General features: G+C 44.2%; 1 protein-coding gene across 1 annotated transcript in view; it reads right to left on the bottom strand.

The window, feature by feature from the left end:
* Positions 1-6283: 6283 nt before the first annotated feature.
* Sec16b (SEC16 homolog B, endoplasmic reticulum export factor) overlaps positions 6284-27388 on the bottom strand; it is a 41764-nt gene continuing 20659 nt past the window's right edge. Inside the window, exons 12-26 of the mRNA XM_048357835.1 lie at positions 26415-26496; positions 22591-22708; positions 21327-21438; positions 19432-19537; positions 17380-17520; positions 15865-15978; positions 15033-15108; positions 12975-13280; positions 12061-12128; positions 9711-9866; positions 9440-9538; positions 8967-9069; positions 8759-8838; positions 8305-8403; positions 6284-7364 (exon numbers count right to left, since the gene is read on the bottom strand). Of these exons, the coding sequence (XP_048213792.1) occupies positions 7293-7364; positions 8305-8403; positions 8759-8838; positions 8967-9069; positions 9440-9538; positions 9711-9866; positions 12061-12128; positions 12975-13280; positions 15033-15108; positions 15865-15978; positions 17380-17520; positions 19432-19537; positions 21327-21438; positions 22591-22708; positions 26415-26496 (1732 nt within the window). The 3' untranslated portion in view covers positions 6284-7292. The remainder of the gene's footprint in view (positions 7365-8304; positions 8404-8758; positions 8839-8966; positions 9070-9439; positions 9539-9710; positions 9867-12060; positions 12129-12974; positions 13281-15032; positions 15109-15864; positions 15979-17379; positions 17521-19431; positions 19538-21326; positions 21439-22590; positions 22709-26414; positions 26497-27388) is intronic.

Genomic DNA, 27388 nt, shown 5'->3' with positions numbered 1-27388 from the left:
GCCCTGTGATGACTCATGCCTTTAATCCTAGCTACTCAGGAGGCTGAGTCATGGAGGATCCAGGTTCACAACCAACCTGGGCAGAAAAGTCTGTGAGACTTTCACTTCCAACTAAACAAAAGGAAGGAAGGAAGGAAGGAAGGAAGGAAGGAAGGAAGGAAGGAAGGAAGGAAGGAAGGAAGGAAGGAAGGAAGGAAGGAAGGAAGGAAGGAAGGGAAGGAGAAAATGATGGGCTAGTGGTGTGACAAAATGGTAGCGCACCAGCTGGGAGTGAGCAAGCTGAAAGAAAATACAGGCCCTGAGTTCAATCCTCAGTACCCACATGCACAAACACACACACACACACACACACACACACACACACACACACACACACACTTAGTGGGAGCTTAGTGGGAGGGAGGGAGGTCATTGGGGATGCTGCCTTCTGCAGAAATCAAGGTAGTTGACATGGAGCTTGGTCTGTCCCCTCAAGAATTATTATTGTAAAATTTTCAATAAAAATTTAAAAACACACAAGGTTAGCCCTTCTCTTCCCTCCTGTCTCTTTGTGCAGTATCTCCCTGCTGCACACTCTACATCCCAATGCCACCTGCCATATGGTGACTCAGCCCAGGGGGCTTTTACCAGAAAGCAAATGGGACCACCCAATCTTGAGTTTTCATCCTCTGAAATTCTTTTCTTTATCCAGCCTGACATATGTTGTTATAGCAACAGAAAATAAACTAATATAGATGCCTTCATAGCGCCAGCCACTTGGAAGATTCTTCATTGAAAGTCTACCTTCTGGATAATCCTCTCCTGGGAGTAAAAAGTAAAAAGTAATTATGCAGGAGGAGAAACAAAGCCAGGCATGGGATTCATGTCAGTAATCCCAGCTACTTGAGATGTAAAGATAGGAGAATTTTGAGTCTAGGGTAAGCTTAGGCAAAAGCTAGACCTTATCTCAGAAACAAAAGCACTAGGAGTATGGAACAAGTGGAAGTGCACTTGTCTAGCATACACAGACCCTGGGTTTAAAACCTCTTCCTGCTACTAAATATAAATACATACATACATACATACATACATACATACATACGCATATCCATACAGACTAAAAGAGGCTTGAAAGGAGATTGGATTTTAAAAACAAAGATATTTTCTGAAGTGTACCACCTGGGATGGGGCCTACCTCTGTGAACAAGCCCAAAGGTACTCCCCACCGAGGCCTCTTCCCTTCAGGGGAGCATCCTGCAATGGTCTCCGTGTTTTCCTTCCTCCAAATACCTGTAAAGGACACAGGGAAGGGAGAAGGTCTGCCATGATAGCAGCTTGGCAAGTGTAAATGAGTTTGTCAAAATTAGCACGAAGAGGAAAAAAATATGTAATGTTTGATACATCATCTAATTAATACCAGAACAAAGGAGAAAATGCACATCTGTCCAGGGACAATGTAACAGAAAGCCTAGATTTTGAGGTCAGATTTCCTGGACTCTAATCCGGCTCCATCCTTACCAGCTGTATAAACATGAACAAAGTGCTCAACATCTCTCCTTAGGTTTTGATTGTTCATATACTGTCTGTGCTGAAAGAATGCTATGTATCTCATAGAATGCATGCTGCAGTGCCTAGAAGAATCTCCCATGGGTATTACTGCTATGATCGAAATTCCGAATGTCTGACCACTGTCACTACTAAAAGATTCCAGGATTCTCAGTCTAGAGAAGAAAACACTCTCTTGTTTTATGAAAGGACTGAGGCCTTCCACACTGTGACAGAGTTCCAGGCACAGTTGCTAAACAGCTGTTTCCTATCGCTACTGGGGACCAGCTGAGAGTTTTAAAGAGCCACGTGTGAAGAATTTCTGTGTAAAGTATTAGGAATCTCTTCCTGATGCTTAAGGATACATAATCCATGGCTGAAAGCCTCAAAGAAATACCATGGAATCCCCTCCTCTTAAGAGTCATAAAAAAATGGAAGAGACTCTTTCTAAAGTGAGGAGCTTGAAAGCATATTGTATTAAAATAGTAAGCAAGTTTTCACAGATCAACTCCAAGTTAAAGTCTTGTTGAGCTTGACCCAGAGAAGCACTATTACCTCAGAGGCATGAATATACAAAAAGAGGGGATGGGGGAGCAGATTCCTCCACTTAGTGCAAACATTTCAACATATTATTAATCTCCATTCAGTGTAACTTTAAATCTCATTAAGAAGCCATTTCTGAAAGACTTGAATGGGCGATGGCCACATGTAAGTACATGATGAGGACAGACAGGCATTGAGGTCCCATTTAGGTGTCACCTTGGATGAGTAAATACCTCCATCCTACTGCTATAGCTTACAGATCATGCGACTGTATGTTCAACTTCCAACTTCAGATGGAAAAAGTGGGGGGGGTAAAAAAAAATCACTTCCAGTACAGTGTGGTGTTTCCTCTCAATAATCCCAGATATTTGGCTGGCCATTTATTGAGAGGACCAAGGTTCAAAGCCACCTGAGGTAAAATATTACCAAGCCCATCATCTCAACTAATAATTCTGGCATGGTGGTACACACCTCTTATCCCAGCAATGCAGAAGTATACAGGTAATAAGATCAGTCCCCCCCCAAAAAAAAGGCAAAAAAAACCCATGACATACTACCTGAAAAAATAACCAAAGGAAATAAGGTTAGGAGTCTGGCTCAAGTGGTAAGGTGTTTGCCTACCAGTAGGGCCCTGAGTCCAAACCCTAGTACCACCAAAAGAAAAACCCCACTCTCTGGGGGAGAGAAAAACTGATACAAGTGGAGAGACCCAAATTGTTCCCCTATTACTCTTTGCAAACAGAAGCGTGGTTTGGTTTGCATATTCCCTCTTGGATAGAATGTATTCTGGCTTTAGCAAAGAAGTAAATGCAGTTTGTTGCTCCTCATGTTGGCTAGAGAAAGAGGCCCAAAAGAAAGCAGCTATCAGAAAACCGCTATCAGAGGCTTTGATCCTGCACAACCTGAAGCCAGGGCTGGAGAGAGAGAGTGAAGCTGACTGAAGCACAAAGCTCATTCACAGTTTTATAGCCGCATAAGAGGATTAGACAGAGGGCTGGAATGGTGATCTGTGATAAAGACACTTAAGTGGAATTTAATGGTTTATTCTCTTTCAAATTATTGAACATTAAGTTTAAATGTTTTCATATAAATATTAAATTATATATATATAGCAGAATTGCACATTTGCATACTGCCACTCTGTTTTGCAAGGAAAATGTGGCTTCTTTATTTCTCACCACTGATGAATTCTTCCTGCAAGCTTGTACTCTACTGAGAAGCAGGGTCACCCAACAAACTTGCCAGTATTGGAACTAGGGAGGGGAAAGGGAATACCAAAATCGAGAGACAAAGGATAAAAAGACAAACTAGCTCAACAGCGATACTTATAAAACTATATGATGTAAACCAACTGCACAACTCATGGGGGGGGGGGGTGAAATGAGCGGGGGAAAGTGGGGGGGGAATGAGTGAGGAGGTAACAAGTTGAAATTTACGCACTGCCTTATGTATTAAACTGTAACCCCTCTGTATAGCACTTTGACAATAAAGAAATGAAGAAAAAAAATAGTATCTTACATGCTTCCTTTGTTTGTTGGTTTTTGTGGGACTGGGAATTGAACTCAAGGTCTCTAGCCTGCTAGGCAAATGATCTATCATATAAGCTACATCCCCAGCCATAAGTTCTTCTGGGGTTTTTTGTTTGTTTTGTTTTATTTTGTTTTGCCAGTCCTTAGGCTTCAACTCAGGGCCTGAGCCCTGGCCCTGAGCTTCGTTGTGCTCAAGGCTAGTGCTCTACCACTTGAGCCATAGCATCACTTCCGGCCTTTTCTGAGTTCATTATTGGAGATAAGAGTCTCACAGACTTCTGTCTAGCTAGCTTCAAACCTCGATCCTCAGATCTAAGCCTCCTGAGTAGCAGAAGTGCAGGCGTGAGCCACTGGTACCCAGTAAGTTCTTCCCTTCCAAACAGTGTCACTGAGTCATTACTTTGTTAAAGAGATGGCTCATGGAGAGAAACTCCACAGTGTATTCCGTTACCTTGCAAAGATCTCTCTTCTTGTCTTCTTGTTGCGTTGGGGTATCACTGTGGGACACAACTGGCTATCTGGGCCATTGGGCCAGTATTTCTTTCTGTAGTCCATACTACACCAGGCGGCCAGGATACAGGGCTCTACCTCAGATAAGGGTCCCAGCCATATCCAGATGTTGTGGCTCCCAAGACACACTTTACTATGCCCAAAGCAGCTTCTCCCCATGGCTTGCAGCCTCTCCCAGGCTACAAAAAAGGAAAGAAACCTCTAACCCTAGCACATTTCCATTCCTGCTCTATTCCTCAAGCTTCTACTTTATAACAGGAAGGGAAAAAATAGTTTTATCTTTAAGCTGCATTTACTGTTTCATCACAGCTAGTTTTAACCAGCTGAAGCTATAAAACAACCATGACCTTCAACAGCAGTCCCTGATACCTTGCCAAAGCAGATAAACAATAAATTCGAATGACCCCAGTTCAGACCCTTGTGGAACCTCACTTTCCTGACGAATGGGCATTAGCATTTGTTTTAATCAAGTATATACAGATTCATAGACATATTTTGACCAGGACAGAGTAAAATCTTTCCATCATGAATTAGCATAGAGACCATGCACCTCCTCCTCTTCTAGTGCAGGAAATACCTGTCTCTCCTTCCTGCTGTGTTTCATTGCAGGAAAGTTAGCAAGCTGGATGTTTGCTGTATTGAATGCTGTAGTTGTGGATTCTCCAGGAGTGATCCTATCGGGGGAGATAGTGACAAAACAAGCAGCCCAGAATTTTGCTTTCTTCTTTGGTCTTCATTCTCTTTAGTGAAAGTGCTCCTTTGATTGGTAGAATTCCCTGTGTCTTTGCTCCCAGAACTATGCTCCATTATCATCTAGCACTGATTGCAGATGGGATGCAGGAGGAGAACCTGGCTTAGCAATTAAGATACATCTCATAAAATATTTTTAAATTATTGTCCCAGATATATGTCTACATATATGTGGATATATATACATGTATATGTCAAAATTTGCAAACCCATAGTTAAACAGGGAAGGAAAAAAACACCAAAAAGTCAAGATTTTACTTATTAGATTGCACCCTTGTCATTGAGCATACTTCAAAAGTTCTTAGCACTCCCTTAGATGACTCATTCATTCTTCCAATAACATAGGTGTTATTACTACCATTATAGATGAGGAAACTAAATCCCAGGATGGTGAAGTAACCTTACACAAGGCCCCAGGGTGACCTGCCCATGAGGATTTGGGTACTTGGAAACTCATAGGCTCATGCTAGAGTACCACCACTGGGTGTCAACATGCCAAACCCAAGGGGCAGCGGCCTCTCAAGGAAGAAAAGAGAATTAGATTTACTGAAATCCTCTGGGTGCAAAACACTTCTATTTACGTGTGTGTGTGTGTGTGTGTGTGTGTGTAATTTGAAAGGGTGTGTGTATTTTTCAGATTTAATCTAAGGCATGAAATAAAACTTTTTATAGGTAACAGAAAATTCAATCATTTGTAAAATGACTGGTTTGTGTCCACAGAACATTTTTCCACATTTTAAAAATATGGACAATTTTAAATATGGGGGCTAGGAATATGGCCTAGTGGCAAGAGTGCTTGCCTCCTATGCATGAAGCCCTGGGTTCGATTCCTCAGCACCACATATATAGAAAAGGCCAGAAGTGGCGCTGTGGCTCAAGTGGCAGAGTGCTAGCCTTGAGCAAAAAGAAGTCAGGGACAGTGCTCAAGCCCTGAGTCCAAGCCCCAGGACTGGCCAAAAAAAAAAAAAAAAAAATTGTTTTTTAATATGGACAATTTAATATGGACTTTTTTTTTTTTTTTTTTTTTTGCCAGTCCTGGGGCTTGGACTCAGGGCTTGAGCACTGTCCCTGACTTCTTTTTGCTCAAGGCTAGCACTCTGCCACTTGAGCCACAGCGCCACTTCTGGCCTTTTCTATATATGTGGTGCTGAGGAATCGAACCCAGGGCTTCATGCATAGGAGGCAAGCACTCTTGCCACTAGGCCATATCCCCAGCCCATGAACAATTTTTTAAATTGAAAAAATGATAACATTAGAGTAACTTGGAAGAGAAAAGGAGTAAGCCCTGATTTTTCATTAAAAAAGGGCTCTTCCCAGCTGTTCGCACCTGATCACACAATGCAACCATTATTAGAAAAAATTCAGGAAAGAGACCATAAAAAAAGAAAAAGAAAAAAATCAGCCCAAGACAGCATTTGCTACAAAATTATCTAGGTTTAATCGCTATGAAAATCAGAACCATAGTACATTAAAGTACAAAACCTTTATGTACAATTACACATACAAAAAAAATGTTCTTTGTGAGGAGCAATTTCAGCAAATCTGACAAACAGCAAGAATCATTCTGATTTTGGGTTTGAAAGGAGAGATGGAAATTTTCAAGATATCCCTCCCCCTCCTATTCAGACCCCTGTGACCCACTGAACATCAATTTGCAAAGGCCTGAGGTAGGAAGAGAGGTATTTAACAATATCAGGCACTCATTCCTTCCCTCTTATGGAAAAGATGAATTTTTAGGGAAGGCTTTTTTCCATCATTTATTATACTGATGTTCCATCCATCTGCATCATTAGGTGCAGTAGTTACCATGACAATATGATGCCTACAGCAGTCTAACTTGATAGCCAGATGCCAGAATGTGAAAAAATAGTACTGGCTAAGAAAGTGAGAGAAAGATAATTAATCTGAGCCACATAGAGAATGTGCATAAAACTAGGACCAGGAGGAAAATTGGTGAAATGTCATTGAAGAAGGAATCACTGAAGGGCTGTAATAATCAAGTTTCAGAGTAAAAACGTTACTAACTAGAGCTATGTGTTAGTCTATAAGTAAAGCTGAAGAAAGAGTCAAAGCTAATCGGGAATGTTACTCTGAGCTGTGCCTGATGGCATTGCCCTTAATTCTAGCCCTGAGATCCTAAAGGCCTTCACCCTCCTAAGGGTCTCAAGCCACCATCTCACATGCTGCTGCTGTGACCCTCTGCCCATGGTAGCCAGATTTTCCACCTGATTAAATCATCTCTAGCCTTTGGAACTAAAGTGAAGTCTAGACGGAACTGTTTCACAAGCAGTCCCATCCCCTTGCCTTCTAAGAGACCAGCAAAGACAGCCATCCAGAACGACCCTCTGTTGGACCCAAATACAGCCAAGAGGAGAAAAATTACAGTGCCATGAAAGTGGTGCTCCTCAAAAACAAGCCTGGGACAGGTGGTCATTCTCAGCATGGCTGGGTTGGATAGCGGTGCTGAGCCAGGCGGTTGGGCCGACTCAGGCTTGTGGCTGGAGAGAGCTGGAAGAGAACAAACATGATGCTGGAGTGCACAGCCCCAAGCACAACACCACTCAGGGGTGATGGGCTGGACTGAGCGAGAGCATCCCAAGCGTCAAGTCCAGAACACATCAGCTACAGATGGCTTCTCAACACTGCATTCTAATGGTCTACCTTCATCTACTGAATATGGCAAGAAAATTTCTGATTTTATAAGGAGGGGGAAACAAAAGGCATTAATCAGCTGCACTAAGTCTGTTCTGGATTGCTGAGGAACATGGAGGTTGGCTTTTCTTCAGGTTGGCAGTAATCCCCTCACTCCAAGACAGAGGAAGGAAGTAATCACACCACACACTAACAATATTTTGTGCTAATGAGAGGAATACTCACTATTTATTGAACTTTTTCTTTTAAAAAATATATTGAGAGCTGAGTTAAGGGCCTTGATCTTGCTAGGCAGGTAAGCTATCACTCAGAGCCATTCTGTCAGTCCACTCTTAGATTGGTTCTTTTCAAGATATAGTCTCTATTCCTGGCTTGGCCTGGCTTGGGAGCCTCATATTTTTGTTTCCCTTTGTGGCTGGGGTGACAGATTCATGCTACTGTATACAGCCTTGTTCTTTCCCTGTGACTTGCAAAGACATGCATGTGCCACTTCACAAGTCATTTGTTGAGATAGACTCTTGGACTTCTATGCCCAGGCTGGTCTTGAGTCATCATCCATGATTCTCTGCCCTGAAATTATCTAGGATTGCATGTTTAAGCCACCACTCCCAGCTTATTGAGCATTTTCTGGGTGCCAGACATTTTATATATTTATCTGTGATATAAAATAAGACTTAGCAAGGTTAGACAATTACTCAGGAATTCATATAGAACAACTGGTAAAGTGGAACTATAAACTCAGTCTCCTAAATTCATAACTTGTGCTTCTATCCTCTCCCCACAAAGATGTCCTTACCTGTGGGACCTGAGCTGGGTTATAGAGAGGAACTGCCCCTTTCAAGGTGGGTGGAGGAAGCAGAATGCCAGGTCTGGAGTAGAGCTCAGAGGAAACACTCTTGGATGGAACAGAATAGAAAATGTGGTTAATGGCAGCTTCCTAGAATAGGAAGTCTTCCCAAAGCATGAACTTTGGTCAAGTGGATGAAAGGGTTCCTTATAAGACCCAGGAAATCAACCCTCAGCCACCCGATATGGCTCAAGTATGTATGACCAACTAACAGCTGTGAGAAAATACATTGCTGTTATTCAAGTCCTCCAGTCTGTGATGGTGGCCCAAGAAAACTAAGGCAGAAACCTTCCCCTTATATTCTGTAAGTCGGCCCACACTGGGACACCATCTCCAAACCACAGTGAGAGTTTAGTCCTCCTTCCTGAGAGGAGGCCTAGGCCCCAACCCATAGGCTGCTTACTTCAAGCGCTGAGAAGTCTCCAGCCCCAGTGCCTTTGGCAGGTCCCCCACTGGACACGGATCCTAGGACTTCACCCCCACCTAGAAGGCAGGGAGTTAAAGCTGCTTCCTCTGCTCCAACTGAGGAGCCCCAACTTCCGGAAGGCATCCCCTAACCCATGGACAATAAGAGGACTAGAGCAGTCCAGACATGCTGAGATTGGCAGTACCTATGGAGACGGCATGGGCACCAGGCAGAGGCAGGGACTCCAGAGGAGGCGTGGATGACAGGCCCAGACTGGCCGGGTTGGTAGATGGTGCTTTCAGAGACTCCTGCTTTGTGAAGAGTGGCAACAGGGGTAAGATTTGGCTAAGAAGTTCAAGCCAACCTACCCGTGTTCCTACACCCACAGTGGTGGCCTCCACCTGTGACGTGCTCTAGGGACTTTCCCCAAAACACCATTTCATTTTCCCTGTTGCTTCTATGTCCCAAAATTTGGATTATCTTTCTATTACTGGCCCTCTGAAGTTAAGACTTTTTGCCACCACTTGTTTAGGCTTTCCATTATCTACCCTGGGCCTCACAGACCCAACTGATCTCCCACAAAGCTCCAGTCCATTCGGACCTGGCCACCAGTCACAATGATGGAAGACACCTGTGTTGGCCCATGGGGAAGGGATTTCCTTCTTCCACTGAGCACACCTCTGAGTCTGAGCTGTGTGATGAATCTTCGTCTCCAGAGTGGTTCTCACTGGTGGTGGGCTTCCCTCGAAACCAGCTGAACCAGCCAAATCCTGAGCTCTAAAGGGGGGAAAAAATATGGCCTATCAGTTTGTTTCTCCCACTGACAGGTTGACCATGTTCCACCTAGTATGAGATGGAAGGAGAGGAAGGGACTCCCAATTCCACTCTACCTTTAGGACAGGGGATAGAAGGGGATGGAAGCATAGAAAGACAAGAAAAATCCCTCCACCTTTGTATTCTCTTTCACATCTCCTGGTTTTTCTCTGTGTGAAGCATTTGGGGAAGACTTTTTGTCTGCTTCATCAGAGGACTCCTCATTCTCCTTGGCTGAAACAGTGGAACTCTCAGAAAATCTTCGTGCTCTGGAGGCTGGCAGTGCCTGGAACTAAATAAGAAAGAACGAGCATTCATAGAGCACTTGGCAGGGAACACAGCTCATTTCCATGCACCCTGTCACCTGACCACTCAGTAAATCTAACACAGTCTTAAGGGATCATTATCTCACTGAGGAAAGAGTAAGACTTAGCCAGGAAAGGGGACCAGGGCAGGACCCCAACCCAGGCTTCATGTCATCCCTAAACTTGAGGAATTTTGCCTACTATGTGACTTCTCTAATATAGTCTCCAAAGTTATGCCTAAGTCTAAAGCAGGGGGGTAAGGAAGCAACTGCTGAAGATGAAGAGAGACTGGGAATATCCCACAAAGAACACCAAAACTCAAACAATGAGAATGTGGGAAACAGCCAAACTAACTCTCCTTAGCCCTCATTTCCTGAGATTCACTTAAGAGCAATGTGAATATACATACAGGAGGGGAGGAAAATATGCTCACACCCCTTCTATTTAACTTTTCTATAGTGTGATCAAACATACATAAGCATAGACTATCACTTTAACCACTCACAAGCGCATGGCCCAACAGCACTAAACACATCCTCAATGGTGACTAGCCATCAGCACCCTCTATCATCTCTAATAGCAACTCTGTGCCCACCTAACCTGGCCCCAGCCCCTGATCACCGCTAATACCTACCTACTTTCTGTCTCTATGATATTGCTTAATCTAGGCATAAGTGAAACCATAAAGCATATGCTCTTTTGTGTCACATTTCCACTCAGTGCTTCCAGTAAAGCTTCAGAAAAGACAGGGGAAGCAAAATACAGGGGAGAAGCCTTATTTCCATTCTAGTGAATAAAGTATTTAGCTCTGTTCTAGGTGCTTTATGTACAGTGATTCTCTTAATCTTTACAAAAGTCCTGTGAGGTAAGCACTATTACCTTCTAGTCTTTAAAAATGAGCAGATAAAGCCATTGAAAGGTTAAGCATCCTGCCTAAGGCCACACAGCTAGCAAATAGCAGAGAAGGTTCTAACCTTAGCAGTCTGGGTCTCTAATTCTTCTAAGAATTTCTCCTCATTGAGTCAAGACACAATAAATTTTGCCACACCAAGATTAAAAATCATACTTCTGAATGATATGTAAATGATATGGGATGATATGGAAAATCTTACTTCATAGACTTATTTATATTTAATAGAAAATACAATCTATATACACATATTTAACCACTAACTAACCAATGTATATTTATGTACATATTCAGAAGCAAAAAATGGAAGGAAAGAACTAAAACATTTAGCTATGGGATTATGAATGATGTTTACTTTGTTCTTTATACAATGTTTTTCTTGTTAAATTTTTTCTATACCTATAATATATTACAGTAAAGGTGTGGAGGTTTGAATTCAGGGTCTTACATTTGAGTATGAACCATGCCCTCAGGCCTTTTTGCTTTAGTTATTTATTCAATAGTTTTGCACTGTTGCACGGAACAGCCCACACCATAACCTTCCTATTTACGCTTTGCACCTAGCTGGATGGCACACATCTACCACCATACCCAGATTACTGATCGCAATGGGATCTCGTGAGGTTTTTGTCTTGCTGACCTCTAACTGAGATCTTTCTGATCTCCGTCATTTGAGTGAGCCACTGCACTCAGCCCATACAAGTGTTTTAAGACCTGTAGCCCAACACTGTTTGAAAATGCTCTGTGATATAATCCTCCAACAGAGCAAAGCAGCAGATCAACTTAAATTTGGCATCAAGACTGCGCACTCCTGAGAGAAAGAGTGCGTTCAGCCAACAGTGTGGTAAAACGATTAGACCTGGTCTCCTCTGACATCTTACATAAAAGACATAAGCAGGCTCTTTCATGACTACCACAAAGCAAGGTAAGAATTAGAATACAGAAATAAATACCCCATTTTCAGCAATGGGGCAGGGTACCATGTGAGCACTGGGTGGGCAGAGAGAAGAGGGTGCCATTAAAGGAATGAGATCTGTGAGCCCAAAACTAAGCCAGCTCTGCTGCCTCCCACCCAGAGTCACAACAGGAAAAGACTGAGCCTCCACCCAGCCTTCCAGGACCCAGCACAGAAAGCAAAGGAGAATGACAAGTAGACCATGGAGAGGAGATTGGAATAGCCGTTGAGAGACTGCATGTGGCTAAGAGAACAGAGGCAGCCGTAGAGGCAGGAGCATCAGTGTGGACACTGGCATCTTTCCTCATCCTCTCACCTGAGGTTCAGGAATGACCCTTTGACGATTCAGATCCTGGGAGCTTTCATGAGAGGCAGTGATGTCTCCTATAGCACCAAAGAGAAACACAGCATAAGCCCAGTTTGTGCTTTCCCATCCATTCTGAAGAAGAGTAATAGGGACACTGTGGCCTTCCAAAGAAAGCAGGGAAGGGGCTAGAACTCAGAGCCCTTAACCACAAGGAAGTCACAGTAGGTGCAAAGCCTGTTTGTTTGGCTCCTGTTGGTTCTAGCCACTTTAGGCCATGCCAGTCAACCCAACTCCACCTTGAACACCAAGGTTATTTCTTAGGAGTCTGAGAATAACAGGAAGCTAGATCACATGGACTCATCCTCAGCCCTTCATGTGTGTCTCCATCTTGCTCAGGATCTTTTCTTAGGTCTAAGATCCAATCCTATGTGGCTCCTGACATCAGTCAGCACTGCTCCCCCACATTGAGCCCCAGCTATGCAAGATCTGAGGAGCCTGAAGAATTGTGGTCCAGGACAGAAACACCATCCTGGTTACAGTTCCCTACTTTCATCCACTGGGTGCAAGACAACTTCAGAAAGATGGCTTGACCTGTGCTACAGTGCATGGAAGGCAGAGGCAGTATTATCTTTACTCACCCTAAAGTCTTTCCATTATAAACTATATAATCTAAGGAGAGGAGAGGAGTGGCTGTGTCCATTCTGCTGTGCTTGCCCAGATGGAGAGACTGATGGGCTGGCATACAGCAAGCTTGTTGGGTATATGCAAAACATCAGCACATAGGCCAACAAGGAGGAGACTCTCTCAGTGAGGCAAACACCCACACCAACGCATTCCCCAGCTCCAGCATGTCCCTGCACCTCTCTCATCTTCTTCTACAGCTTCCTATAAGGCTCCATCCCCAGGTGTCCAGATGGGCTTACCAGGGGTGGGATGTATCTTCTGTGTTTCCTCCCAAGCCCTTCCTGCAGGAGCTCCTGTTACTGCCATACTGCCACCACCAGGGCTGATCCCTGAGAAGGGAGTCTCAGGAACAGCATAAAGAGGCACTGGGGTCCCCAGGTGCCCTGGACCGCCTCCCCCTGGGAAAGGATCCTGCTGGAGGGAAAATGGCTGCTGTGGGACAGGCTGAGTGGGGTGCGTCTGCTCAGGTGTTGGCCACAGGGCTGAGCTGTAGCCAGGGTCTTCTGAGGAGCCTTGCTGTCCTGAAAGATCCTGGTAGAAAGTATCTAAGACAAAGGACAAAGCAGAAGAAGTTAGGCCCAAAATGTGGAATTCACAGACACTCCCAGTCTTGTTCACTTTGGAGAGCACTGACAAGACCAGATGCCTGATGTGACTTCTATGCATGTGATGAGAAGCAACACACAGAGTGTTGTGACACCTCTCACTACCTCTTTCAGAATCATTCCCTCACTTCTTTAGATGATCCCTGAGCTTTTGTCTTGTTTTGTTTCTTCAGTCATGAGGCATGGGCCTGGGTGCTGTCCCTAAGCTCTTTTTGCTCACAGTTAGTACTCTACCACTTGAGTTACACTTCTGGTTTTTTGGTGGTTAACTGGAGATAAGAGTCTCATGGCCTGCCTGGACTGGCTTTGAACCTCAATCCTCAGAGCTCAGCCTCCTAAGTATCTAGGATTACAGGCACCTGGCTAATCTCTGAGCTTTTAATCCATGAGATAGGAGGGTAGAACTTACTATCTTGATTGGCCCCAGGAAAGTTAGTGTGAGGCTCTATCTGAAAAGCAAACTAAAGCAAAAAGTGCTGAGGACATGGCTCCAGTGGTAGAGCACTTGCCTAGCAAGTATGAGGCCATGAGTTCAATCTCGGTACTTAAAAAAAAAAATGATGACTTTGCCTTTAAAGATTCAGACCTTTCTAGTAACTGTGGCTCATGCCATGTAATCCTAACTACTTAGGAGGTAAAGATCTGAGGACTGAGGTTAAAAGCCAGCCTAGGCTGGAAAGTCCGTGGGATTTTTATCTGCACTCAACCAACAAAAATCCAGACGTAGAGCTGCCGCTCAAGTGGTAGAGCACTATCCTTGAGCACAAAGCTCAAGGACCCAGGCCCATAGGACTGGTGTAGTTGCCAGCCTACCTGTCCCACTGGGCAGCCACAGCCAGGGCTGTGAGGAAACCACCACCTCTGGCAAAGACCAAACTCAGAAGCCAAGGCCTCCTCCTCCTTTCTTCCCCTCCCTTTGTCCACCCTGGAGGAAGTACAAAAGACTGAAGTGGTGAGAGCCCTGGATGACCCTCTACCTTGGGGGAGCTCAGGAAAAGGGCAGGGAGTTCACTAAGGATACAGCACCTGCTGGCCAAGGCCACCCTGTGGGAGGAATAGGGACACTGTGGACACACTGAAAAATACGTGTTTCACAGTTACATAACAATTGATGATGAAAACATCTTCAGTGTAAATGGAGGGACAAAGGCTGAACAAATGCAGCAGTGGTACTCAGGAGATGCTTTGTAGAAATGAACTATACAACTTGTAGGTGGGGATGAGAGGGAAAAACTGGGAGAAAGAAAAGGAAGGGGTGACATTGTTCAAAAAGAAATGTACTCTTTACCTGACTTACGTAACTGCAACCCCTCTGTACATCACCTTTATAATAACAATGAATTTTTTAAATTAAAGCAAAAAAATCAGTGTTCCTAATATCTACAACACTAGGAAAAGATCCAGAGAGCCTATAATCTCTAGCCTCAAGAAACATAATTCTACCAGGCACAAATTCATGAAACAGCTAGCAATGCAACACCAACTCCAGACTACAAAGCAAGAACTACACTGCAGGGAGGCAGAGGTGTCTGGGAGTGGGGAGGTAGCCAGCAGGAGCTGTGTAGAGGAGACACCTAGACTAGTGAGTCAGAGACACACAGAGAAAGGCACCTTGGGAAGGGAAGGGGGAAATACTAAATTATTTTCTCTCCAGCAGTTTGATCCTAAGTGCCAGTTCATCATTTTGGGTACCTGTGGTTGTTCTCCTGGCTTCTGACACGTCTGAGTGAGCAGAATGAGGATCACCAATGTCTCCAGCTACCTTTTGCTATTTAAAATAAAATAAAAATCCTTTTAAGCAACACAAAGACAAGGACTTGGAGGGAAAAAAATAGTTGAAATCTTAAGTTAACAAGAAACTTCCTGTGAGAGGTGAGAGTGCACAAGGAAGGTAACCATGGAATAGGGTCCAATGGAAGGGACTCGCATTCCCAGGCAGGGATGTCCACAGTCAGTGTCATCCATCTTGCCAGAGAGAGGGACACATGGCAGCAACTAAACTATAGGCCTCTCCAGCAGAGGGAAGGAGGGAGAGGCGGCCCTGTGTGCTTTTTAAAGTCCACTTTGTCCTTTCTTCAGAGCAGAGTAGAAGAAAGAAAATGGGGGGAGGCCCTGCTCCAATTACTGTTCTGATTATGACCAGCAGATTTTGCAATTGTCAGAACAAAAGGGACAGGCCCGGAAGTCTTTTAAGCAATTGCCCTACATTACATGAAAGTGACACAGGTCCACTGTGATCCATTGTTCCTAACCGAGATGGGGAAGCTTTGATGGTCATGAAACAGTCCCTGGGACCTCAGGAGCAGCAAGCGCATTTGGAAGAGCGCCCTCCTGTGTTCCTGCAAACACAGGGAAAATGGTGGCACAGGAGAGAAGCAGCTGCAGAGAATGTCAGGGAGCCCTTCCTAGGATCGTCCTAGACTGCCTCATGGGTGATGGGAGATCCCACAGTGATGCATAGGGCCTGGGCACTTGCTAAAATGCAGGGTCCACCCCAGAGATACCCCCATTCCATCCTCCTTACCTCTAGATCCTTGTGTAGCTTCCTAAGCTGCACTAGCCAATTTGGCTCCAGTTCACTGTCCCCATGGTGTCTTTCTAAAACCAGAGGATCTGACAGCTTCAGTTGGTCTGCGAGCTGTGCCAGGTTCCCAGGCAGGTCAGGTTCAGAAAGTAAAAGAAGGCAAGAAGAGAAGAACAAGAGAAGAGAAGACAACAGAGTAGGGTGGGGAGGGGGTGATAAAGGAAAAAGAGAAAGAGCTATAATTCACTTGTAAATTCAATTCTAAGCAATAATTGAGAAATAACAAATTCAGCAGATATGCTCCCAAAATTGTGTCATACATAAACAAGCAGCCCATCTGGGCATTAGATACAAAACAAAAGATGGGAAGAAACAGTTGCTCAACTTCATTGCTCTGCAAAGCTGCCATCTCTGTATAAGAAGCTTTTGAACTTGGGTACACACAGGATCACTATTTCTGGTCCCTGAATTCTGGGCAGGGCCTAGAATCTGCATTCCTAACAAGCTCCCAGATGGCAGCAATGCCACTTTGTCTCTGTTTTTCATTTATCCTTTTATTATCCTTAAGTAGTTGTACAGAGGGGTTTCAATTAAACATGTCAGTTTACAAGTACAATGCATCTTGGACAATGTCACCCCTTTCCATCATTCTCCTCCATCTCTCCCAACTCCACCCCCCTTCATATTTCCCAGTTTCATTTTCAAATATGCACATTGAATATGACTACATTCACCGATCATTCCTCTCTCCCTTCATCTACTGTCCTTGACAACATATGTTCCAGTTTCTACTACTTTGTTTCATGAGGCCCTATTTCATTATTGTATCCCCAAGCTTTCTTAGCCATCCATCTGGAGCCCTAAGCTCCTCCTCACAGGATTTTTAGGGTATGGGTGGGGAGGGAAGCGGGGACTTAGCCCTACGGATATTATTGGTCACTGAATTCAACACTTAAGCCTCGTCTAAAACAAAAGCAGAAATTTAAGGGTACACTGACTTTTTAACTTCCTAGCTAATGGATTTTTCTTCAATTAATTGGAACAACTATTTGCCTAATAGTTGTTTTCTTCCCCGGGAAATGAGGGCTGATATGTTTTTGTTTTCCTTTTTCTTTAATATTATCCCACATGTGATAAAATATTCCATGCATTTAAAGGCATGTTAATAAGGATCATTTCCTGTTTTAAGCACTAAAATGTATTTTCTAAGCTTCACTTTGGTAATTTGAACAGCTCACCATAGCATGAAGTTTTACTGTATCAGAAAAGCAGACACAAGAGTGAATTTCTCAAGAAGCTCCCCCACACCCCCACCCTACCTCCTGATTCCTCCTTTGTGCATGGCAGGTCTCTGCTTATCACATCAGGGCATGCATATGTGGTCAAAGACAGCCATGGGCTCCAATTTTGCAGTATGTTCAAAGTAGATGAAATGTGGAGTCTAAGCTGCTCTACAATGGCTTTCTCTGAACACTGAAGATAAAACACCTGCAGAAATGCCTTTGAGATGCTCACCTTGATGAGCTCCACTAATAGCACAGGGTGACTGCTCTCTGCCTGGCTCAGGACGGCTACACCAATGGCTTCACAGTAATGCAAGGCCTGGGACACCAGGCCATAATCTGCCAGACGGGATGCATAAAGGAGCTTATATACCTGTAAGGAGGAACAGGGCCAGTGAGGAATCCATCCAGGCAGGGACAGAGACAGAGAGAAATGTAGATAAGACTTCTTGGAAGTCAGCTGACTGCCAGCTTCTGCTAACTCTGGCAATCCAAATATCAAGGGCCCTGTGCCATTTGGGGCATTTTATCTGTGTATGGGCTCATCTCCAAATCCAGCCTGCAGTTCCTGCATTGGGGCGGGGGGAGGGGGATAAAAGGATAGGAAGCACATCGGCTGAGCTTCCCAGACTCTGCTCACTGTGGAAACGCACTGGAATATGTCTTACCCAGCAGCCCACATCCCCAGAGAGCCTGACTCTATGCAGCACAGCCCAAATAATGGGTCATGTATGAAGACACAAAAATAGAGCCCAGAAGAGCATGAAAAATACAAGCATGAGTGACAAGGGCGAGATCAAGGCTGAGGGTTTTGGGGTCAGACAGCCCCAATCAAATCCAAGCTCCACCCAAGCTTTAAAGCAAAGGCTGCTTGCCTCACCCCTCCATGCCCACCTTTCTTCACTAGCATGGGAATCATGATACTACCCACCTGCTTGGTTTCTGTGAAGTTTATGAGCTCATCCAGAGAAGTGCTTAGGACGGATGTTATGCAGGGGAAGTGAGCCCATAGCTTATAACTCATAAGAGGAGGTGGGGGGAAGGGATCATGCCTACCCTACAAGGATTAAAACAAATGCACAATGCCAGGCATACAAAACACTACTAAAAATGTCAATAAAATTGCTGTCAGCCCAAAGTAGGTCCAAAATAACTGAGCAATAGGATAAATTTTCAAAAAGGGAAAGAAGAGACCAAAGCTGGTAGGGCTTTCCTGGGGAAAAGTGAGTTGTTGGCAAAACTTTCAAAGAAGAGGTGATACTAAATGGGTCATTTGTCACATCATAATTTATTTCCAAGGTGGTGTTTGCTTTGTAGATGTGTGTGTGGATATGTATGTGTTGTGTTGTTATTGCTGCACTGTTATTGTGTACACTCCGAATACCAGGCAGTAAAAGAGATACAAAGGTCTCTGCCAAAAGAAGATAATTTCAGCAAGGAGATAGAGTATCTGCCCATGAAAAAGAAAAAAAGAGTGAATTAAATGTCCCATGGGGGCCCTGAAGCAAGTACTGTGACTGCAATAGTGTCAGTGTGAGAACAGTCGCTCTAAACCTGGCACTTTCGTAGTTCGCTAAAGAAAGCAACTCCCTCAATCCTCAGCTCTATTGTCTAGGCCGATTTTATAGCCCTGATCACTGAGGGCCACCAATGTCATTCCAACAAAGTGACCAAAGGAGGCTTTAAGATGCTGGGTCTTGGAGCACACTGGGGATTGGACAGGAGGATAACATGATGTCAGCATCAGTCATGAATTTCAGGAGACATGAGGACAGGTAAAGAAAAGGAAACAAGAAGAGAGAGGAGTGTGGATGCACCTGCCCAGCTGAAGCCCTGAGAGCAGAGCAAGACCTTGAAGGCCAAGGTCAGGCAGGGAAGTCTCCTGGGGGAAGCAAGCCCTCACACTCCCCTCCCCCACCCCCAGGGACAGAATAGTGGTGTAGGCTGTGGAGAAGGTGGAGATGCTGGTGAGGCAGAAGCAGAACAGAGCAGAGACGATAGGTGGCAGGAAGGAGGCCCAGGACTGCAGCAGGATTTCCAGGTGTCAGGAATAAGAGTAATCCTCTAGCAGAGAGGTCTCTACAAGGCTTTGCTTTCCTGTTGTAAAATGTAGCTCTTTAACACTTGAAACACAGTCCCAAACCTTCCTACTCTCACCCTAATAAGGGAAAATGCAATCGATGGCTTCTGTCCAGGAACAGTGTGCTAAATAACAGAGTTGACCATTGTGATGCCCACAACATCTGAAACAGCTAAGGTAATGGCATTGTCTGAGTTCAGTTACCTGGAAAGAAGGGATGAAGGATTTAGGGCGGCCCAGCATCTGGCAGTACTCGAAGATTTCCGTCCTCTGTATGGCCTCCGTTGTTGCAAATTTCAAAAATTCTTGGCTAAAACCAGGGAATAACAATAACAGAGCTTGAGGGAAAAATAGGGTTGCATCCCAGCATACAGCCACACGACAGCTGCTCCTTTCTTGGTGGGACTTCTACATTGGGCTTCTCACAGGCAGCTCCAAGAGAGGAAAGAGACTAAAGGCTTTGCTGTGGCTGTTTTGCCTCCTTGCCCTCCACCCCTCTTTCATGGTTAGGGAACATCTGGCCTGCAGGCATTCTCGGGCCTGAGAAATATTTTGTATAAGATGGGACAAACAGACATAATGCTTCTTGTTGGCTACCCCCAAAGCCTTTCATCTTATATTGATAAATTTATATGGCTTGTAATGATGGCATAAATATCCAAATGGCCCTTTGCAGAAAATAAAAGGTTCCCACCTCTGCTAGATTCTGGAGAAAGAGTGGAGCAGAGCTTTGGGCTAGGAGGGGGCCCACGGGAAGGAAGTCCTCTGCTGTCTTTGCTGGTGGGTGAGGCACTGGGCCCTCCCCTTAAACACAGTAAAAGCCAGGCTTGGGCCCTGTGAATGGCACTCAGCCTAAGCACACAGGCACAGAAGAAGGAGCCACGTAACCCACCAGGATCACTGAGGAAAGATGGCCTGGCAGAAAATGAGGACAAGAACTGAGCCAAGAAGTAGATAGCAGTCCTTACATGTGGGGGCATTCAGTCAGCCAAGGAGGGAAAAGACTAGGTAAACATGATGTGAGGGACACAGGGGTTCTATGCCCCTCCCCCTGCTTCTTTTACTTCAATAGTTTCCTGTGCTGCCCAAAGTAAATAGGGATATTCCAGGTAGTTAGGGCATGATCTCCAGAAATTTTCTTATATATCACAAACATCCTTATTGTCATGTCTGGCCTAAATGGGTTTCTTTGACATGCTAGCTCTGTGCTCAAGGCCATGGATGGCTACAGGGGTAGGCAGCTGGATCACAGTTAACAAGGATGGGCTCCCGGGCATGACTCCCTAAGCCCCAGGTCCAACCTGATTGCCCACCAGTGACCTTAGACCACATTCTCAACCTCTCCTTGCCTTGGAGTCCCTCCTACAGAAATGAACATTAAAAACTTGCTTTGTAAATGTTTCACATAAGGAAGTAAGGGAGAGCGGGAGGGAGGATGGGAGGGAGGGTAAAATTTTGCCAGAGAAACGGGTAAAGAGATGCAAAACATGGAGGATCAGTCTAGCCAAGTCTGTCTGTCTATCATCCATTCTCTCAGGGCTCAGTGATATCCTTCCATGTGAAAAGTCTGATGTCATGGACAAAAGAGAGTAAGTGACTCAGAGTAAGTGGGCTTGCCGAAGCTTGTACAGAGTCAGTGTGGAGATTCTGGGACCCCAAAAAATGAACCAAACATAACTCCTTTCACTTTCTAGCTTTGGACAGGCTCCCAGAAAAGGCTCAGGGCTGCCTAACACAGAGCCTAAGTCTCCTACATGAAAAACTTTTTTTTCTTAATAGAAAAATCTCTGATTGTGGAGCTGGGGTGCCACCGAGTGGCCAAATACTCACACTACACCCCACCCCACCCCACCCCAAAGGCACATGCTTACAGCTTTCTGGAATAGGATCTGAGGCCTGAGGCCACCTGGTGGCTGAGGGGAGATTACTGGCTATCCTGCCCAGAGACTTGAAGAGAAAACCAAGTACAGGAGACCTGCAGCCGCTGAAATTCACACAAGAAAATGAAAACTGGAACAGTGAGAGCCTTCAAGGGCTAAGCCACACCCGTGGAAAACATCCTGGCTGTTGCCTTTCCTCCACAGAAGTCCCACACATACCTGTGGCTACTGCCCAGCAAGACCAGATGATCTGTCTTCACTGTATAGTGGCCAAAGGGCACGTGAGCCATGAGGTAGCAGAAGTGAGCAGCCTCCAGGAGCCCCTTCCCAGCTGCAGGAGGAGCAGAGCAAGACCCAGTCAGTCATGGAAGCAAACATGTAGATGTTCCATTGTCTGGGTAGGATAGGGGTAGAAAAATGGGCTCAAACATTAGGAGAGACCTCACTCCTGAGAGTACCTCAACAAACTTCTCACAGCCTAAGTCACAATCTCCCCAGTCCCACTCCTTTCTCAATCAGTATTTTGGCCTCCAACATTACAACTTCTTTTCTGCCAGAACAAGGTACTATTTCACATTAGTGCTAATGTCCTCTTACCCCCACCCCCAACCCCACCCAGCACTAGGAATTTTCTGCCTAGTCTTTCCTGAGGATGAGGGGTGAGAAGAGATGCCTACATAGTTGGGAGTGATGTGAACCTTTGCAAGTAGAGTTCTCAAAGGAACTTAAGCTCAGCTTCTTAAGGCAAGGTTGTTTCCCCTGCTAAAGCCAAATGGTGGAAAGCTATCCCTAGTCCTCATAAAACTCACATTGACTATTACCAAGTTGTTACCGATTTTCAAATGTTACCCTATTCATAATGTACTTAACACTGTGCCAGGCACCCGAGAATGGCTCAGCAGACATGGGTTACCTGTCACTCAGGGTGCTGAGTGACTGACCATCATCTGGCACAAGCTCCATCTGGCTACTTCAACTTTAACTGAATAATGGTTCACAGAGCTCCACAGGAACGCCATGATTTCTACATGCTCTGCCCTTTGACCAAATTTGAGAACACTAGTCTAGACTACCCAATAGACCCCCAGTGCTTATATGGGCCATGTTTATAGAGAGGTGCTAGAAATAAAGACTACAGAATTATTCAGATCAGGCAAAAACAGCATTTCCTATCTGACTAAGCCAAGTCATTGAAGTAGTAATGGCCACAGGAAGTGCGATGTCACCTGTGTAATTTCCTATACAAGGGAGTTTCACCCAAGGCTGGAAAATCAACTGCTGAGCAGAAACTCCTTATAGCAGGAACTCTGGGAAGATGATTCAAGAAGGACCCTTCCTTCCCAGGAGTTTCTTACCTCAAAGTATGGCATCTCCTAGGTCCTGGAAAATGACTGGAGTACAGACCTAGACGCTCCTAGAATCTACAGTTCTAAAGACAAGTATTTATAGCTATCTTAGAGATTTCCTGCTGGTTTCTGCTTACCCAATGTGTCCCCCATGGTGACAATGGCTCTCTGATACAGATCCAGGTCTCCAGATTGATTTGACAGAATCACAGCCAAGTGAGGCCTCCAGTCTCCCCACTGCTTGTCTCCACAACACTGAAGAAAATAGCAGAAAAATAATGAAGATTTACAGAATTGTTTCATACTGCCCAAAATGTAGGTAACGAAGACCACAATCCATTGTTTGGTATAGAGGAGTTCGGGGAAGGCTATGTTGCCTCCAGTGCACTTATGCACAGAATTAGAATTCTTTTTAAAGAGGGGGAAGGTTGGCATCATGGTACATGCCCATGATCTCATCATTTGGGAAGCTGAGTTATAGGAACCGTGAGTTCAAGGCCACCCTGGGCAACATAGCAAAACCCTATCTCAAAAACTTGAAGGAAGCAAAGCTCCTAGAAAGATAGACAGGCAAGCAATACATACATACATACACACATATATGGATAGTGGGAGAAGCACACAAAAGAACAACATTAGCCACTTAATTTTTTATATTTTTCCCAGTGCTTTCACTCAAAATAGCTAGAGAACCAAAATAACTTTGGTATTTGAGTGAGTAAAAGAAGGTCAAACATCCTTGTCTCACAAATAGATGAGACTATATTAATCCATCATCAAATTATAGTCCTAGGGTGCTTAATGTCTTAATGAATGGTTAAAATTTTCTGATTTTCCAAAGTACTTTCACACATCATCTTATAACAACCCTATGAGGTCCACTTCCTATTACCGCTTTAGGAATAAGAAAATCAAGCAGAATCCCACAGCCAGGATTCAATCTGCATTGGTTTCCTTCTTTCCTTATCCTTTGGTGGCAATAAAGAGGCTCTGGGATCCATCAGGGATCCATGTAGGAGAGATTCTGCCGAGCCAGAAATATGAAGTCCCACAAAAATAGTGCTGCCCTATGAACTCACCACCCCAGGGAAGCCCTTCTCTTTGGTGAACAAACAACAATGTCACATATTCAAACAGGCAAATCCTGTCTCATACTTCTTGTGTGACCTTGAGCACATTTTCTAATGTTTCTTGAACCTTTATTTCCTTATCTCTAAAATGGAAATTATAGGGGCTGGGGATATAGCCTAGTGGCAAGAGTGCCTGCCTCGGATACACGAGGCCCTAGGTTCGATTCCCCAGCACCACATATACAGAAAACGGCCAGAAGCGGCGCTGTGGCTCAAGTGGCAGAGTGCTAGCCTTGAGCGGGAAGAAGCCAGGGACAGTGCTCAGGCCCTGAGTCCAAGGCCCAGGACTGGCCAAAAAAAAAAAAAAAAAAAAAAAATTAAAATGGAAATTATAATTTCTACCTAACAAGGTTACTGTTAATAATAGAAATAAGTCATGTAAAGTGAATAGCACAATATCATGTACCTTATAAATTCCATAATAGGTACACATGAGTGTGAGGGTGCACATGCCTGCACGTGTGCATGTGCACACACACACAGTAGGATAAGCAGAAGAAAGAGGTGATGGAGGGGCTGGGAATATGGCCTAGTGGCAAGAGCGCTCGCCTCCTACACATGAAGCTCTCGGTTCGATTCCCCAGCACCACATATATGGAAAACGGCCAGAAGGGGCGCTGTGGCTCAGGTGGCAGAGTGCTAGCCTTGAGCGGGAAGAAGCCAGGGACAGTGCTCAGGCCCTGAATCCAAGGCCCAGGACTGGCCAAAAAAAAAAAAAAAAAAGAAAGAGGTGATGGGATAACTAGTCTAACTTCAACTTACCCACTAGAGGAATAATGCAAGAGACTGATCATTGTAACTAAGACTTGAAGGTCAAAACTATTTGTAATTGTTTGGTGTTTATAATTATCCCAAGAAATAGATGCTCTATCCAACTCCATGCTACAGTTATTCCTTGTTTATTTGAGGAATGCAATACAAATGATGAGAAGGTAATGATGGTAGTGATAATAAATCACAAAAATAACAACAGTCCTCATTTATCATCAAAGTTCAAACCATGAACCATACTCTAAGTTAAGTCATTCCGCCACTAATCACAGTGCCAGGCTCTCACATTACTTTGACATGTAAGCCAGGCCTCTTCCTCTTGGACCTTTAGTAGCCAAGGAGACAGAAGAGAATCCCTTGTCTTTAAAAAAAAAAAAAATGTAATCTTGGAAGTAATCTTTCTGTCTCTTTCCTGAGGTAATTTTCTTTTTTTAAATCACCATAAAGCAATGTGGTAAGCATGGTGATTGGTTGGTTCCAGTATGTCCTCTCATTTTCACAGTAATTCTGTTGTTTGTTGCCCAAGTCCCTGCAAAGATGAAAAATGAAGGTTCTGGGAGATAAAAGCAACCAAGTCAAGTTCGCACAGCACTGAGGAGCAAAGTCCAGCTGAGCCTGTGATGAGGCCCACCCCCGTGTCCAGTTGCCATGCTGTTTCCACGCCATCACCTAGTGAAGTGGAGCCTTTTGTCAGTTGTGAGGTGCTGAGAGGCTCTCACGCACTAAGATCACATATCACACTGGCACAACACTTCTAGCTTCTCTGTTTTCTCACCTCAAAATGGGAGAAATTAGCTAACTCTACCTTTTTGGTGTGACCCAGTGGACCATGAGCTAATTATATCATTTTCTCCATTTACTGTTTTGTGACATGATGCAATATCATTGCAAAGCTGAAATTTCCATTCAGCTGAATTGTGAGGCACATTCTATGTTCCAAAATAATCCATTGGTTTGATGATGGGGCACAAAAGCCACCATTGCCTTTTTCTTTTTCTTAGAATAATCCACATGCAATAAGAACATCAAAAAAAGAAAAAATGTGAAGTTTATTTTCAGTGTGAGAGAGAGAGAGAGAGAGAGAGAGAGAGAGAGAGAGAGAGAGCCTAATAGGAAGGAATCAAGGTGGCCTGAAGAGCTCAAGACAGAAAGGGAGAAAACCACAATGAAATAAAGAAATGGAACAAAGATAAAAGCAAAATGAAGAAAAAGAGGGAGGGATGGAAGGAGGGAGGGAAAAAGCGAGAGAAAAGGAGAGGAGAAGAAGAAGGAAGGAGGAAGAAGTTAGAAAAATAATTTTTTTAATTTTCTAATTAAAAAGGAACTTATGTATATATGAAATTCACATGTGTCTATAATATATACACATGGAATTCCTGAAATAAAACTAAAATAATTGGATGAGAAAATACTGAGATATAACTGAACATTTTCATGAACTCTAAGGTATAAATCTACATGCTTAAAGGGAAGCCCTGCTGTGAGAAGCCTATGGAACAATAGGTTATTGTTGTTTATAGCAAAGCAAACAACGGTGGTATTTGTGGGCAAAAACCAGGTATTTTTAGTCAAAAGACCTGAGCCAATCATGATCCTACTCTTCACTGTGTGATCTGGAGCCATTTTACTCCATTGCACCTATTTCTATATCTACAAAAGAACTTTTCTCTAGGTATTAAATGAAATAATACTCAACAAAACACCAGTCCAGGTGCAGGTAGCTCAAATCTGTAATCCTAGCTACCCAGCAGTCTGAGATGTGAGGACTGTGGTTTGAAGACAGCCCAGCAGAAAAGTAGAGCTGTGGCTCAAGTAAGCTCCAGCCTTGGGTGAAAAAGCTAGACCATGCCCAGACACTGAGTTCAACCCCTCTACTAGCACAAAAATTAGAATAAAAATAAATCTTACATTGGGACCAGGTATAAGAAATTAGCAAAGTATTATTATTCCTGTTTCACCTTGAAATCCTTCACTGCATTCCTCAGTAACCCCTCCCGCCTCCAAATTGTAGGATGCTAGAGTATGGAAGGAATCCCATCACAGAGGGTACCGTGGCATACCGTAGCTGCTTGTGGAATCCTCCCAGACATGAGCTGGAAAAGGGTCTGCAGGGGGTCATTGAGCGCCAGTGTGGTGGTGAAACTGCAGAGCAAAAGACAATCAATGGGAATCAAGCACAGCAGGCTTGGCCCATTGCCAGCATACAAGACCTTGCTTATTTCCATTTGATTTCAGCAGCTTCTTTTGCTTGAGCATCTCTGTTTTATATGTATATCTTTTGTATCCTTCTTTTGAGGAAGGTCATCAACATCTTCACTCCATCATACAAATCCAAGTAGACCTAAATGTTTGGAGATATTTTCTACACTTTTGTCCCTAATGCTCAAACTGTGGATTGAATTTTGGGTCTCTACTACTTGAGCCATGTCCAAGTCTTTTGTGTGTTTAGGTTGATTTTTCAGACAGGATCTCTTTTTCCCAAGCTTGCAATCCTCCTATCTTCATCTCCTAAGTAACTGGGACCCCACGCCAAGCCCTAATGCCCTAACTCTTATTTAAATACTGTATTGGCCTTCTATCAATAAGATCAACACCCACATCTCATGAGTCCCTAGAGAGTCCAGCAGTTTATCTGGAAGCTCTTCCTGGGTCCCTTCTTTTCAGCAACCCTCAGCTTCTCCACACCAAACCCACAGCTCTCAGTACCATTTTGCTGCCGCATCACAAGCTTGAGTCTATAGAGCTTTGACTTGCAAGCACTAAATAGCCATTTTCAATGATCAAAGAGGCATGGAACAGGGACCAGAAGTAATCCTGCTGATGACAAACCATGGGATACGCTTAACAAGGATATAATAAGCTCTACAGCTGATTTGAGATTTAAGCATACTCAGTGCGAGATATTTTTCACAATTCACTGGGCCCCATCAAAAATCAATGGCCCAAGGCAAAACTCTGTAGCAGAGATATATGCTATAGCCTATGGTATGTGGGATGTTCCTTTTCAAAACCCAGAGGAACACTGTCCCTCCAA

The sequence above is a fragment of the Perognathus longimembris genome, chromosome 11, assembly GCF_023159225.1.
Source record: "Perognathus longimembris pacificus isolate PPM17 chromosome 11, ASM2315922v1, whole genome shotgun sequence".
NCBI lineage: Eukaryota > Metazoa > Chordata > Mammalia > Rodentia > Heteromyidae > Perognathus > Perognathus longimembris.
The sequence above is the reverse complement of the archived record's forward strand: the minus strand, read 5'-3'. Positions and strand labels throughout refer to the sequence as shown.